The following is a 16,478-nucleotide window of genomic DNA, read 5'->3' on the forward strand; positions in this document are numbered from 1 at the left end:
CTGTAGACCAGGCTGGCCTCCATCTCTCTGCCTCTACCTCCCAAGGGCTGAGATTAAAGGCATGTGCCACAATTGTGCAGACATTTAGTCTTCTTAAGAAGCACCAATCTAATAGAAGACAGGGCTGGAAGACACCTTAGAGACTTGTAGTGAAAGAAAACCAAGGAGAAGAGCTTGGCTCTTTGGCCACAAGGCTTTACCTTGCATGTCGTGCTACTGAGTGTATCCACCGAAAAACATCTGTGACACTACATTACCCCTCAGCTATTATGCCAATGCTTTGCTAAGTTTTTTCAGTGAAACTTTGAAACAGTTCACACAAGCCCCACTTCCTTCCCCCTTCTCCCCCCACTCAGGTATGACTAGTCAACAGGGTCATAGTGTGTGTTTTATGAAGCCCCTCACTCTGCCCATGATTTCCCTGACTCCTAATTATATCATAATGGGCACCTACTCCCAAGTGGCCCTGCCTCAGAGTACAGGCAGCACATTGCCTGTGGAGGGCAGAGGGAGCCAACTACCTAGGTAAGTTCTGAGGAGATGACTTGTGGTAAAGAGGAGGTGAGGAGCAGATAACTGCTTTTCACTTCTACAAGTGAAAAGAGAAAGGGAAGTGTGGAAAAGTTTCACCACACGCTTTTGTTTCCTCATTTGCTATCATCTGAATGCTTGTGTGTCTGCTCAAAATGTGTATATTGAAATACAATCTCCAGTGCAGCAGTATTAGGAAGTGAGACTTGGGGGACTTGATTAGACCATGAGGGTAGCCCTCATGAGTAGAATTAGTTCCCTTATAAATGTGGAAGGCTGAGGAGGAGGTGGTCAGGGAGGAAGTAAATGTTCTCCCACAGAGACACTGAAGAGCAGGGTAATGAATTCTCTCCAGATCTCTCAAAACCCAGTAGGGGACACGAGAGTCAGTATGTGAAGGAAGTCATTTATCAACACCCCAGTCTTACTCTAAAAACACTGTGCTGAAGGAGAGCTAAGAGGAAAAAAAACCAAATGTATTTTTACAGTCAGTAATAGACAGCAGAAAAACCTTTTTAAAGGTCACCTTTGAGATAAGGAATCCTTGCATCAGCACAGTTTTGGTGGGATGCACTATGAATAATGTGTACAATTAAAAGTGCAGTTATTTGACTTTACTGTAAATTTGGAGATAAATTCTAAACTCTAGAGATGACTTCCAAGGGGAACCCAGGGGCTCACGACTGACATTCTCACATCTCATCTTTCCTTTATTCTTAGGCCGAGAAGGGAAATAGGCAAACAAGTTGGAAAGATAAGCCATCACCATCAACAATCACCATGTCCTAGAAAACCATTGTGGTCCATTACTGTTTGGGGTTATTTTCAGGAGTTGGGGATGGGCAGGAAAGAGAAGGACCCTGAAGCGCAGGAATATGCTTACAAAATGGCAGGTTTCCCTAGGGATGAGGCAGCAATATCTTCTATTACCCAGCCTTTCTCTGGCTCCACAGCAACTATCAGTAACAAAACATTGAAATCTAGAATGTCCTTCTCTTTAGACAATTACACATTTTGTAACCTTGCTTTAGCATCTCAGCCTATCACACTCTACCCTCTCACAGCCTTTCCCTCTGATAGAAAGGATAACTAGAACTTTCATGATGAACTCATTCTCTGATCTTACACTCTCTAGATCTTAGGCATGTACATTTGTACATGTACAAAACACAAATACACACTCACTCTTCCTGTAGCTATATCCTTCATTCTTCAAATATTATTTTAGCAAGAAAAAAACTGTTCAAAGAGTAAATTTTGAAATTGATTTAGGCTCAGTATGCATTGTCTTCCTTGAAGAAAGTACCTATGTTACATGAATGCTGTATGAGCTAAGTGTTACATTTAAGACTCTGAAATATAAAGTTATTTAAGAAAATTCTCTTATTGGAGTGATGGGTAATGTTCAATACCATTTTATTAAATGATAAAGCTGTTATGTTATGACAATATTTAGAAGTGAAATCCAGTGGGGAATTGTGCTTACAATTTGAATTCATTTCTAAGATCTTTACGCCACATATCCAGTTTCCCACCTGACATTTCACTTATGGACTAGAAGAGAGACAGACTGTCTTTATTTAGTTTTAATTTCTTTCTCCCCCGTTTTCTGAGACCACTTAGCTTTCCTCTGAGGAAACACATGCTCAGAGGTTGCTTAATCCCTTTGCAGTTTATTCTGAAATTCCTAGCCATGATCTCAGGCAAAGCTAAACACTCTTTATGAAGATGTGTAACTCCACCACCAACTTGCCCTGAGTCTCCATTTCTGGGATGTAGAGAAGGAAGGAAGTTGGCTATATAATCATCACCACTGAGTTGCTGAGTGCTCCTAGAGTCCATTTTCCCACACAGACACTCAACTGTGTGGCAAGAATAGAGGAAGAACCAAAGCATTAAAAGGTAGAATTATTTGCAAAAGATCACTCAGTGAGCAGCAAAGCAGTCTTTGAACCCAGGCTTATCTAACCACATAGCTCTTTTAACTAGTAGGTAAGATTCCTTTTTCCCTATCACCTAAAGATCCAGCCTCCTTCAGAGGTGGAGCAATTGATTTGATGGCTATATCTCAAGCAGCATCTACCCTTGATTCTTCTTGATTCTTGTTTTGTTTTGTTTTTGTTTTTGCTTTTTGTTTTTTGTTTTTTGTTTTTTGTTTTTTTTTTCGAGACATGGTTTCTCTGTGTAGCTTTGTGCCTTTCCTGGAGCTCACTTGGTAGCCCAGGCCGGCCTCAAACACACAGAGATCTGCCTGGCTCTGCCTCCCAAGTGCTGGGATTAAAAGAGTGTGCCACCAACACCCGGCTCTACCCTTGATTCTTAAACAGGGATATCACTTAGCAGTGTAGGGTAACCACTAGCAAGTGAGTAGGGAGATTTGGGTCTCTGAATTCCTTCCCTTGTTCTTAACCTCTCTTCTTCACTCTGTTGTTTCATTTACTTCTTAATGTCTTTTGATCCTTCAAGATGCTACAACAAACTGCAACAGACACACACACACACACACACACACACACACTTCATTTCTCATTGCCATGGAGGTTGAGAACCCCTGCTGAAGGTGTTAGGAGATCTGTGTAAGGACATGGATCTCTCTGAGAGCACAGATGCCAACCTTTTGACTCTCACAAATCCTGCTCCTTAGGATTGGCATTTCAACACAGAGCTTGTCAGGGGACACAAACGTGAAGACTATAACACTTGTTTACTTCCCTTCTGCTTCCTTCCCATCTGCTCATACATTTTTTTTAGCTGTGTATTGATGGCTTTGATGTAGCATCAGTATTGAGGCATCTTCTGGCACTGCATGCCTTACCAGCTGTGGGCTATACAAGAGCTGGCCATGCAAAGAGCTGAACCTGCACAGGAGCAGCCCTTCTCCACTGGTTAGCACAAACTATTGAAACTGAATAAGCAAAGAAGGGAGTTTTCATTTACAAAATCTCTTCTAATTTTTAGCTTCTTGGGTCGGGGGTGGGAGTGTATCCCTGTTTTCCCAGCACCTGAGAGAGAGAGGCAAGCGAATCACTTGAACTGGCAAGTTCAAGGCCAGTCTGATCTACACAGCAAGTTTGAGGTCAGCCAGTGTGCTACAAAGAAAGATCCTGTCTCAAAACAAACTAAAAAACTAAACATAAGTCCTTCAAATCACAAGTAGAAATGAAACCCATTGGAAAATCCTGACTTACTGTAGATCTCATGTAGGGATTTTTTTGTTTTGTTTTGGGGTATTTTTGCTTTCTTTTTTTTTCTTTTCTTTTTTCTTTTCTTTTTCTTTCTTCTTTCTTCTTTCTTTCTTTCTTTCTTTCTTTCTTTCTTTCTTTCTTTCTTTCTTTCTTTCTTTCTTTCTTTCTTTCTTTCTTTCTTTTTGAGACGGGTTTTCAACATGTAGCCCATGCTGTCTTATAACTTACTGTGTAACCCAGACTGGCTTCAACTCACAAGCCTCCCACCCTTTACTTCCTAAGTATTGGAATTATGAATGTGAACTGGCCTGCTCAGCTAAATGCTCCTCTTTTTGACAGAAGGAAGCTTGGGTTTGTAACCATGAGTTCATGGGTAAGACATCCCCAAATCACACTCAGGTCGTATTTGAACATCTGCACTAAGAATATAAGTGTTTCTTCTAGCTGAATCATTCCAACTTCCCAGATCATTGATGTGCACTGAAGAAAGAGTCGCTGCCCTCAGACACTGCCTCCTTCCATGCCAAGAACTCACTTTTCACCATGAAGCTGCTGTTTCTTCTCTTTCTCCTTCTTATATGTTTTACTCAGGTAGGATCAGGTAAGCTGTGAACTCACCTGGATGGGTGAGATGGTCGATGACTTTGGAGCCCGGCATAAACTAAAAAAATTCATAGTTCAGTCATTAAATGAAATATATGCTAGTGGTATATGATACAGCTATCAGAAGCATAATGTATCTGGTCATTGGTGCTGTCAACTAGACAGAATCAGCATCGTGTAGATGGAAGGCCTCTTGGTATGTCTGTGGAGGGTTTGTCTTGATTACTTTAACTGATATGGGAAGACCCATGTGCTTCCTGGGCAATGGATCCTGGACTATCTCTGAGTGGAGGATGTCAGCTGAGCACTAACATGCAGGCATTTACCCCCTGTGCTTCGTGACCTTGATACAACACAGCCAACTCCCTGAAGTTCCTGTCAACATGACTTCACTGTGAGCTAAAGTGAAGGCTGTCTCCCTTAAGTTGCTTTTGTTATAGTGATAGGGAAGAGACTAAGACAGTGTGTAGAAATGTTTCACTTTACACACACTGAGAAGCTTAAATAAATTTTTTTTTAAAAAAGACTTCCCTGAGGTCTTCAACTGGTAATAACAAATAATTGTGACAGACAACAGTTTTAGTGTGCCTTTCAGCTTACAAATCACTTCCACGTGAATGAAAACAGCACCAACACAAATACTAACAATGGCAAATGATCATGACAACTTTCTCTTCCCAAATATCATTTTTTATCAAATTATATCATTGAATATCAAATTCAAATATTGATTATTATTTTATTTTGAATTTTTTAAACTTTATTATTTTAAAAAGCCTTGCAAATAAATGAAAACATCACACATCAATATTAATGAGACCCAAGATCAAGACAACTCAGAGGGCTTGCTACAGTTAGACTAGGCATTCAGAACAGAAGCTGTGGGGCTTCAGATTCAATCTTACACTTTCAGTATTGAATATATTTCATGCACTTAGTCATTACCGAAACCAAAGAACACATGACATGCCAATTATATCCTTTTCCATGTCTCTGTCTACACCTGCATCCAGTCCTTTCTCATCCCATTATACTCCATCTTGTTTGTGTATTCATGTTCTACCACATCCACATGTACACTTCTTCACACACACACACACACACACACACATTCTGCAAAAGAGAGAGATTGTATGTATGTTTTTCTTTTTAAGATTGTGTCTCGATTAACATTATATATTCTAAGTTGATCCATTTTCCTGAAAATTTTTAGATTTCATTTTATTACTTTTAAATATTATGTCCACAGAGGAGGCATTAGATTCGCCTAACCTAGAATTACAGGTGATTGTAAGCAGCCTGATCTGGATGCTGGGAATCAAACTTGCATGTTCTGAAGAATGGTTAGTGTTTTTAACTGCCAAGCCATCTTTCTAGCCCCTAAATACCTCATTTTTTTTTAGACAGATTTTTCAGATATTATGAGCTCTGGCTGGCCAGGAACTCACTATGTGGACCACACTGGCCTCAAACTCAAATATCTCTCCCTCCTGAGTGCTAGGATTGAAGATGTACACCACCATGCCACAACACAGGCTTCCAACATGAGGCAGCTACTCTATTTTTTGCAGTGATAGTTATAGAGTGGTCATTTTATAGCTGTGATGTAGATGACATAACTTGCTTCAAGCCAGAGACTATACATGGTGAAATTCACAAGTAAAAATAGGTCAGTTCTGCAGATAATACTATTAAATACCCAACAATCTTAGATAATAAGTTTATTTATCATGCTATAAATAACAAAGATTGATTTTTGGTGTGAATATGGCCCATACAATGTTTGAGGTGTGTTTATTCTAAAAGCATAATTCTTACCTACCTGAAAATTCAGATTTAATGTTACCTGGTGATCTTGTATGGAGAAGACTATGTCCCCAGTCTTGACATCTTAAAAGAGCAAAGGGATTCATTCCTCACTGAGGTGCAAATCCACTCAGGCCACTCTGCTCTGTTCACTGCAATCCAAGCTCACAAAACAGCCACCACCACAGGTGTTGCTACTCACTGCAAAAGGGAAGAGCATCCAAGGAGTTTCACGCTAGTAGTTAGGAACTGGCACTTGCTTGGCTCATAGCTATATGTACTTAGGCAAAAGATAAGACCATCATATTTTTGTGCTGAGACAACAGAGAGCCAGACCAATTTTTGAACACCCTAATAGAAGAGAGAGGCAGAAGGGGATATGGACAGATGATTGATAGCCTATAGATGATAACTGGATGATGGGTATATTCACTGATGGTAGATATGCTTGTGGAGGTGACTGTGATAGTAGCGTATATCTGCATTAGAATGTTTATTTTTGTTTTCTTTCTATAGTGGCAATATAGCTAGATTTAGAACTAAAGTCTCTTATTCCCAGCTGCTGTGCCCTCCATCACAACACAGCACCTCAAAAAGACACAGGCTTTGATAGAAACAATACTCAGCATTTACTCATGGCTGTTTTTCGTTCTTTGGTTTTCTTGGTTTGGGGACAGAATTCAGGTTCTCTCTACTCTCTAACTCTCTATGGCTTCAGGTCTTCCTATCCTAACTCACTGTGACATAGGACAGTTGACACTGGTTATATGCCTTGGTGTGTCGTGAATGAAATCGCACACACCATACCAAACACAGGAGGTATAGCACTCAACCCCAGCAGCACACCTCTTCGGTCATTCACTAGCTGTGCACAGCCTGGTATTGGTTGCACACTAGTCAAGTTTTGCACTGTCTAGGAGGAAGGCACGTTAGGAAGGCTTTATAAAGGACATGTGCAAGAAAGTGAATTACACTCAGATTCTTGAGACACAGTCATGGGAGGTATTTTCTCTGATCCAAGCATCTTCACATGAAAATGAAACTTAAGTTACAGGCATCGAGGGTTTTCTGATGGAGCAGGAAAAAAATAACAAATCAAAAAAACAAACAAACAAAACAAAACAAAACAGGTTCTGGTGGCTACATGGCCTCAGCAACCACAAGTCACCTCCGTCTTTATCATAAAGCAACCACAGAGAGTGAGTGAGTAAGCATGGGTAAGCTGTCTTGTTCAACAACACTGAAATGAGGACTTCATGCATTATCAAATGAGCTCCCTCATCTAATTTTCTTTATAATAGTCTGCCAATGAGAAAATGGTTACCACCTCAGGTGACACCCAAGCCATCAGAAAGTTAGTGTGGGTCTTGTGGGCTGGTTTGTGCACCCTTGCTAGGCAGAATAAATTACAGCATCTTTGTTTTGATGAAGCTTTGTTTCTTCACCAATTCTTTACCTTTTCCTTACAGGGCGCAGAGGAAATTTGAAATTTCATCAGTGTGAGGAAATGGGTGGCATGTGCAAGTATCAAAAAACCCATGGATGCTCCATCCTGCCTGCACAATGCAAAAGTCGATACAAACATTGCTGTAGGGTTTAATGGCCGCTCACTGACATGTGAGATTCAGCATGAGAGTAGGCACCTGCTCTAATTTCTGAGTAATAAAGACATCATAATGCACATGAACTCTTCCCAAGATGTAAATTTTAGATGTAATGCCAGTGTGCTTAAAAAGGGAGAATGTGGTGGTAGTGGGTTTGTGGTCCAGTGTTTCCAGGTTTTTAGCCTCTTATTCAAGAAATTAAAGACTCACCCAGATTTGCAAACGTAGCAAGGAAATTTTGCTGAAAGTTTGGGACTAAAAGCAAGGGAGGTTGATACTGAAATTCCCACTTCCCGCCTGCCTTTCTCATCTCAGTGAAGGTAGGTACTTAATTTGAGGAAAGCCTAAACCAGAAAATCTGAGGAATTGAAACATAAGGCTGAGCAAACTTGTCAATGAGACACAAAGTTGTAATAGTTGAATGTGGTGATTTCAAAGGAGATAGGCCCTGTTGGCTCATAGTTTGAATGCTTGGTCCCCAGTTAGTAGAACTGTTTAGAAAGGATTAGGGGTGTGGTCTTGTTAGGAGTGTCTCAGGGGGAAGGGCTTTGAGGTTACAAAGGACCACAAGGCCCAGTCTCATCCTGCCATCCACCCAGCCCATAATTTGTGAATCTTGCACTCCAGAGCAACGCCTGCTTTCCTGCTGCTGAGCTCCCACCATGGTGATCATGGACAAACTCTCCGAAACCATAAAGAAGCCCCCAGTCCAGTGCTTTCTTCTATAAGTTGCCTTGGTCGTGGTGTTTTCACAGCAATGGAGCAGTGACTAAGACAATGATTAAATGAATGCTGTAAAGTTGAGATGGAGTCAGCAATGACCATCTCCATGAACCTTTAGGAAACTGCAGAGCTGCCTCTGAGAAACTAACCTCGTCCCTTCCCCTGAAAAGAGGTATCTCGTTAAACAGGAAGTCACTGATACATTAAAGTAGGCAGAGGTTTCAGAATATGTCAAGTGCCCCCAAACATTAGAGAATAAATCTAAAGACATAGTCAGTAATGAGTGACCTGATTTATTTTGTCATTGTGTGTGTGTGTGTGTGTGTGTGTGTGTGTGTGTGTGTGTGTGTGTGTGTGTGTGTATCAGAGGCTGCTTGAGGCATCTTCCTCTAGCACTCTCCATTTCAGCTAAACTGGCTGGCTGGTGAGCCCTGGAGAACCCGCCCCTCTGACTTTCCTAGTGGTGAGGTTACAAGAACTGGTCACTACATCCAGCTTGTACTGGGCTCCAGTGATTCAGACTCAGGGCTTCACAACTGTACAACAGGAATATCTATTCCACGGAGCCATCTCCCCATTAGTAAAAAATATTTTCTATAACTCAGAGCTATGCTCTGCCTGGTCACCTAAGGCGATTCAGAAACTTGCCCTTTACCAGAGCATTAAGGACTCATCAACAATTATGAGCAGGGCTTGTGAACAGCTCTGGAGTGCCCACTCTTCATAATCTGGGGACAGTGAGAAAACATTCCACCCTCTAAAAGCCCACTGATGCCACAAAGAAGATGGAGTAGCAGAGGCCAAATGCAGCACTCAGTGATCTAGATTCAAGTTGGGCATGGCTAGAGTAGGAGACATGAGAATTGAATATATAGCCAAGATGTTTTTAATCTCATGGATCTATGGCAATCTTGTGATGCTGTTAAAATGGACACAGGAGGGCAGTTTATCAGGATGGCTACAAGCGAAGCCCCCACAGGCTGTACCTCTTATTTCCTGGCTCACTTTCATCATGCTTTTAATTTGCTCCACACCTGGAATGTGTGCTCTCATCTCCAATGCACTGCAGTGCCTTTTCCATGTCTAACCTGGGTCCACCTTGAGTGTTGGTGTTCAAGAGGACAACAATCTCTCTTCCTACCCAGTACTCTCCGCTACCATTGTGTTCTCACAGATTAGTACTATTCATCTGCTATCCAAGATGAGTCCCAGTGTCTCTTAAATAACCACCTCCTGCCTAAATCACACTCTAAAACTCCAGAAACTGCAATTTCCTGGAAGTGTCCATTGTTCAACAAGTCAAAAGTTAAAGTCTTCCTCCAAGATTCCACATCTCTAAGGACCAACTCCTCATGCTGTCATTTCCTATGTATCTTTTATTTTCCTTTTATTTTTCTAAAACAGGGTCTCATGTGGCCTGGGTTAACTTCAAACTACTCAGTTGAGGATGATCTTAAACCCTCTCATCCTCTGTGTCCACCTCCCAAGTACTGGGATTACTGTCATGTTCCACCATGTTTGGCTCTTTACTAAGCCCAGCTACAAGCCATTGGCATTGTCTTAATCCACACCCTGAACCCCCAAATAGTTCCACTGAAGTTGTGTAATATACCAACTAACTTGTATGCTTCTACGCTCTGTCTTCCAATCCTTTTCCACATCACTAAAAATTCTTCAGTGTTACTTTATAGTATAAAAGATAAATGCATTTAGCTTAGCATCTGAAGTTCTCCAAATGTCAACTATTCCTTTGCAAGTTTTGTCTCTCATGTTTTAGTACCCAAAGTTCCTCAAATTATGGTGGGGATCATAATTATGGCTTGGAAGCCATACATATTTTTCCTTCACAACAGGAATTATTGAGATCACTTCAACTTTGCCTCGATAGTCCTTAACACTCAAGATTCTGGTCTGGCATGACTTACCAGGTAGATAACTTTGATCTACCGATATATAGTTTCTATGCCTATAAGTTTCTTATTAAAGTTGATCTTGAATTATAACTCCAAACCACTAACACCATTCTGATACAGAGAAAGTGATCAATGGTTCTTTAAAAATTAGTAAATAAATGAGAATGACACACAAGGTCTTGGTGTTCTGATATATTTCAGGAAGGACAGGAAATGTACATTCCTCAGGTCATGGTTCTCACACAGCAGAAGCTCCTGCCAGGGCACAACCCTGGCATTCGAGTGCAATTTGTTTTCCTTCTCAGGCACACACTTATGAGAGAGTCACAGTAGTGGTAATCATAATCTGTAGAAAGAAAATAAGTTGTTTTAGGTAGAAATTCTCAAGCTCCCTGTGCCGGAATTGATACCATCCAGTAGGATCAGAAACCCATGGACTCACTATTGATGAAGGTGTCTTCCTTCTGTACTGAATTTTTCCACTCAGTCTCTCCTTCCAGTTTACAGCCTTTAGGAGCTGGTTTAAATGAAAGTATTTGTGTTATAATTTGAAGGGTAAGAGTCTTCAAATATCCATATAAGGCAAGAATATCATGGAATTTGTATATTTACCACTGGAACTCTTCCATGGAACTGTTCAAAATGCTATTTTGAAGCAATGTATTAAGACTTTATGCTTTCCTCTTCTCAGGACAGGATAACATTAAGAATATAATACAATAGCTTGTTTCCAAAAAGGATTGTATTGACACAGATATTAAAATGTATGAAGATATATGATATTCCCCAAACTTTTTGAGGTATCAACAACACTCCAAAACCTATACTCAATTTCCAGGTTTATAAAACCATACTTGGTAATATGTGTCATAGGAAAATGAGACTGCAGATCTAAACTAAATTTTAGAGCAAAGAATTCAGAAGGATAGACACAATCTGAGGTGGATATTTCCTAACCAGAAAAATAACTTGCACCTTACTTGGATCTGGCTTCTTGCCTGCCTCTCACCTGGACGAAAAGGAAAGATCATACTGAGTGCAGCAGCTACAGTGTTCCCTGTGGTCTGGCTTGTCTATTATGAACCATCAGCAGAGGCCACCAACTCCAGAACTCATACAGCCAATGTCCCAGAGGTGACTCTCACCAGCTTCCTCAGAGTAGCTTTCTGGGCTCTGAACATCCTATGTGAAAGCCAACACCAGTGCTGAATGCAAGATCTACCCATCTCACGTCATCCTAACCTGGCCTCAGCCCTATTTCCATGGAGCAGTTTGGTACCATTCTATCCATACACTGAAAGGGAAGTAACTAGAACTATGTAGTAGAGACACTTCACATGTGTCTATCATGGGATCCTGTGTCATCATCAGTCCAGTGTAACTCAGAAACTTTGTAATGTTCCCCTTCTCTTCCTGGGCACAACTACATCTACCCAAATGCTGCAGGCAGGTGTCTCTTCATGGAAACTGCTGAGCACTCTCCTTGTTCCTCCACAGGAGAGCCCCTCATAGTTTACCATCTACTTGACTGAAAAGTAGCTCAGCAAGGAATTTGAGTCAGGATCACTGTTTTGAGTGACACAACATTATTACTTATTCCCAGTGGGTCATTGTTAATAACTACTGCCATATAAAGGGACAGAAGGACCATGGATGAAGGAGAGGACTGCTCCAATCTGTTCCCAACCTCTGAGCTCACTGTTGGTCTTCTGAATTAGTACCCTGTAAATCACAATGACTCTTTAACAAGAAGACACAGGAAGTAAATATTTGTTTTTATGTGCTTATATAAATGGCTAATAATAAGAGGAAAGGATATGAAGAGCAGGATATGGGAAGCATAATGGGTGTGGATGACACTTAACTCGCTGTAGGAGACAAGGTCCAAATTCTCAATGACATCCCAAATTAAGGAATCAAAGTTCTCTGAAGCCCTTTAAGCCCCTCTGTGACCCACAGCCCCACACCATGATGTAAGGTACAGACACTAGGTTGAAAGTTAAACCTCTCTCCCCTTCATCCCACACCTGGAACTCTTTTCTCAAAGTAGGGAACACAATTGTCTAAGTTTCCTCCAAAATTCTGAGGCTCCAATAGTGTGGGTGTCTTTTTCTAAAAGGCTCTAAGATTTGTCTTCCTGGCTTTACAGCCAGACCTTAAACATGATGTCTCCAGATCATGGCTAATGGTGAAGAGTGCTTGTTCAAGGCCACATCAGTAGAGGGACAATAAGAGAGTCAGTAGAATGGTTGAGAAAAGTCCCCTTCTCTCTTCTTCCTAGGTTTCAGCATTTCTAAACAGTTCAAGGTTAGTGTGAAAACATGATTTGGTAAGACTTTCCCTTTAACACGTTTCTGCCTTACACTGGTTATTGCTCCCTAGAAGCATCCTTAGGGAAGTTGAACTCATTGGAACTCAGACAAGAATATGCTAAGTAGGGCTTACCTGCCATGACTTGAGAGATAAAGAGGACAGCAGAGATAAGAAGGTAAAGTAGTTTCATGACACCAACTCCAGTGGAAAAGGCCTTCAAGTCCCTGGACAAGATAAACAATGACAATTGAACAATGAACCCCCTTTACAGGTTTAATCAGCCCAACTGGAAGGAATGCCTGATTGTGTCAATAATGCCAGTTAAAATATACAACAAACAATGAATAACCATGATTTTAAACAACGCTTCACAACATTTGATGCATGGCTGAGGGTATTTCTTTTCTTAGCACCTAATGGATCAAGGATTAGGAAAGAACAGACACAAAGGGAGTAAAAGTGAAAATGACCAAATTGATGATCTGTTCTATGAAAAACCTCAGTTAGTTCGTGGCACTGTTTTTAGTTACTCTCATGTAGCTGTTATAATCCCCTCCCTCAACTCAAAAATCTATTTCCACAGTTACCAGAGTATTGACCAAATGCCTAAAGAGAATAAGAACCTTTGCTTACCTCTTAATATCTTCTTTCTGGGGTTTCTTTTCTCTTAGGATACAGACATTCATGTCTGCAGAAATATATGACATCCACATCATACCCAGCCACCCAGCCACTGCTGGCTCCCTTTCCATTTGTTCTTGGCAAGGGCTGGCCCTACCCACCTGGACCAATGAGAACTGTCAAATACTCCTGGGATGACCCTGCTGATTCAGGTCTCTCTTCAGATGATGGTGGAGTCCCATGATGGACAGAACCTTATGTTCTTGGCCCTTGCAGTGCTAAACCTAATACAGTCCTTGGGAACATGAAAATTGAGGGGCTTTCCTCAATGAATCATTGTAAGAAGTACCTTGGGAAGTGGCTTACTCAAAATTTTTGTGACTTTTCCTCTTCTATCTTGATTAACTATCCATTTTATTCATTTATACATTATGAACATATTGTGATTTTTCATATAGATGAAATTACTCTTACAGCACCTAGGTATTGATGCTAACTGCAAGGAATTCAGAGAAAAAAATGAATTTAGAACTATTGATTATGGTGATAAGACTTGTGTATGGTGAAACCAAAACTACATTCAGCAATGTGCCTCTGGGCTCTGGGTTCTTCACTATACTGCATAACTTAATTATTTCACAATAATTGGCCCTCAGCATCAAGCCCTTACCAGCAATAACTTTCTGTAGACTAGTGACTGGAAGACAGCCACCTTTAATCCAGAAAAAAAGGGGGAAAACTAAAAACCAACTCTACTCTTTCCCATAAATGTTGCTGTTTGAAACAATAACTGTTCATAAAGTGTGTATAGAAAAAACATAAAGTTTCTTTATTATTTGTAACCACTTAACTATTTCTGATTTTATTTTAGTTATGATAAACGTTATTACAGACAATCTAGGAAATTAAAGCAATTTAGAGTCTTCAAAAGTTTTTAAAAGAATAAGAAGTCTTGAGGCTAAAAAGTTGGATAACATAATCAAAATATTATATACATTTATGACATTGTCAAAGGACAAAATGCAGTGTACAAATGTATTGAATTTTCAAAAAACTATTCTTTTAAATATTGTTTTATATATTCTTTTAAATATTCTTAGAAGTTAAAAAGAAAGCACAAATACAGATTTCCCTAACCAAAAAAAAAAAAAAAATAGCTAAGAGGACTTGTCACACAAGATGTACTAAAGAGAGTCATTCAAAGTGAAATGAAAATAATTAAACATGAAAGAGTATGAGAGAATAAAAGTTGCTGGTAAGGTCAATTCACAGAAAAATACAGATGACTATCATAACAGAATAGTGACAGGCAAGTCAGCTTTAATTTTAGTGTAAAAATTAAAAGACTAAAATATAGAAACTATAACTATAGAAATGTTCATGGAAGCACAATATAAAGATACGTAAATTGTAACATCAGTACCAACCACCCAGTGTCATAGAGAGAAGTCCAAAAGTGTAGAATCTTAGAACACATTTGAAGTTTAACTGTTATCAGCTTAAACTAGACAGTTAATGACTGTGTGGGTTTTTTTTCAGATTTCTCAACACATTTTGTTTATTTTTATTTTTTATTAAGAAAATGTTTTCATTCATTTTACACACCAATCTCCAATCCCCCTGTTCCCTCCTTCTGTCCCCCTCCCCCAACTTACCTCCCACTCCCTCCCCACAAGAAAGCAAGGCCTTCTATTGGGGAGGCACATCCAGTAGAGGCAAGTCCATGCCCTTCCCCCTGCCTCAAGGCTGCATGAGGTGTCCCATCATAGGTAGTGGACTCCACAAAGCCCACTCATGCACTAGGGATGGATTCTGATTCTACCACAATCAGCCCCCGCCCCCCAAGCAAATCAAACTACACAATTGTCTCTCCATGCAGAGGGCGAGCCCAGTCCCATGCAAGCTCTACAGCTATTGATCCAACTTTCATGAGGTCCAACTAGTTTGGTTTGGTTGTCTCTGCAGGTTTCCCCATCATGATCCTGATGCACTTGCTCATAGAATCTCTCCTCTCTCTCTCTCTCTCTCTCTCTCTCTCTCTCTCTCTCTCTCTCTCTCTCTCTCTCTCTCTCTTTCTCTCTCTCTCTCCCTTCTCTCCTACTGGACTCCTGGAGCTCTGCCTGTTTGGTGTTTGGCTGTGGATCTCTGCATCTGCCTCCATCAGTCATTGGAGAAAAGTTCTGTGGTGACAGTTAGGGTATTCACTGATCTGATCACTGGGGCAAGCCAGTTCAGTTCAGGCACGCCCTCCACTATTTCTAGTAGTCCCAGCTGAGATCATCCTTGAGGATTCCTGGCAACTTCCCTAGCACTGGGTTTCTCTCTATCCCCATGATATCTCCCTCCATCATGGCATCTCCCTCATTGCTTTCCTACTCCATACCTGTTCCAGCTCAACTATCCCATCCTCTTATGTTCTCATCCCACATCCCCTACTCTCCATTGCCCACCCCTCACTCCCAGTTCACTCATGAGATATCATCTATTTCCCCTTTGCAGGGTGAGCCATGCACCCTTCTTTAGATCTTACTTGTCAGCTAGCTTCTCTGGAGTTGTGGGTTGTTGTCTGGTTATCCTTTGCTTTACTTCTAGTATCCACTTATGAGTGTGTACATACCATGTTTATCCTTCTGAGTCTGGGTTACCTCATTCAGGATGGTATTTTCTAGTTCCATCCAATTGCAAATTTCATGATATCATTGTTTTTCTCTGCCGAGTAGTACTCCATTGTGTATATGTACCACATTTTCTTAATCTATTCTTCAGTTGAGGGGCATCTAGGTTGTTTCCAGGTTCTGGCTATTACAAATAATGCTGTTATGAACCTAGTTGAACATGTGTCTCTGTGTTATGATTGAGCATTCCTTGGGTATATGCCCAAGAGTGGTATAGCTGGGTCTTGAGGAAGATTGATTCCCAGTTTTCTGAGAAACCACCACACTGATTTCCAAAGTGGCTATACAAGTTTGAACTCCCACCAACAGTGGAGGAATGTTCCCCTTGTTCCACATCCTCTCCAACATAAGCTGTCTGAAGTGCTTTTGATCTTAGCCATTCTGACAGGTGTAAGACGGTATCTCAGTGTCATTTTGATTTGCATCTCCCTCATGACTAAGGATGCTAAGCAGTTCCTTAAATGTCTTTCAGCCATTTGAAATTCTTTCTTTGAGAATTCTGTT

At 40.7% G+C, this 16,478-nt stretch overlaps 1 protein-coding gene and 1 long non-coding RNA gene across 4 annotated transcripts; one reads left to right on the forward strand and one right to left on the reverse strand.

Moving 5' to 3' along the window:
- The first annotated feature begins 436 nt into the window (after window positions 1-436).
- On the forward strand, window positions 437-7,812 carry LOC102906712 (beta-defensin 33-like). 3 transcript variants are annotated; one of them, XM_015990771.3, is made up of 3 exons: window positions 437-525; window positions 4,161-4,317; window positions 7,595-7,812. In XM_015990771.3, exons 2-3 carry the CDS (start codon window positions 4,260-4,262, stop codon window positions 7,723-7,725), a joined length of 189 nt encoding a protein of 62 aa, XP_015846257.1. In that variant the 5' UTR covers window positions 437-525; window positions 4,161-4,259; the 3' UTR covers window positions 7,726-7,812. The 3 variants fall into 3 exon arrangements, with proteins under 3 accessions (XP_015846257.1, XP_076409775.1, XP_076409776.1); XM_076553660.1 differs by having other exon boundaries at window positions 450-525; window positions 4,183-4,317; XM_076553661.1 differs by lacking the exon at window positions 437-525 and adding an exon at window positions 4,060-4,089 and having other exon boundaries at window positions 4,183-4,317.
- Window positions 7,813-10,547: 2,735 nt separating this feature from the next.
- On the reverse strand, window positions 10,548-12,915 carry LOC143269069 (uncharacterized). Its single transcript, XR_013045409.1, has 3 exons — window positions 12,811-12,915; window positions 10,796-10,882; window positions 10,548-10,711 (listed from the first exon to the last, which is right to left on the reverse strand). It is a non-coding gene; the product is annotated as an uncharacterized LOC143269069 (long non-coding RNA).
- Window positions 12,916-16,478: the final 3,563 nt, after the last annotated feature.

Source organism: Peromyscus maniculatus, chromosome 17 (genome assembly GCF_049852395.1).
Source record: "Peromyscus maniculatus bairdii isolate BWxNUB_F1_BW_parent chromosome 17, HU_Pman_BW_mat_3.1, whole genome shotgun sequence".
NCBI classification, from domain to species: Eukaryota; Metazoa; Chordata; class Mammalia; order Rodentia; family Cricetidae; genus Peromyscus; species Peromyscus maniculatus.

Excerpts from the sequence above, each read along its gene's own strand:
- LOC102906712 (XM_015990771.3), top strand. The coding sequence starts at position 4,260 with ATGAAGCTGCTGTTTCTTCTCTTTCTCCTTCTTATATGTTTTACTCAG. Across the intron at positions 4,318-7,594 it reads TTTTACTCAGGTAGGATCAG|GGCGCAGAGGAAATTTGAAA; the intron begins GTAAGCTGTGAA and ends TTTTCCTTACAG.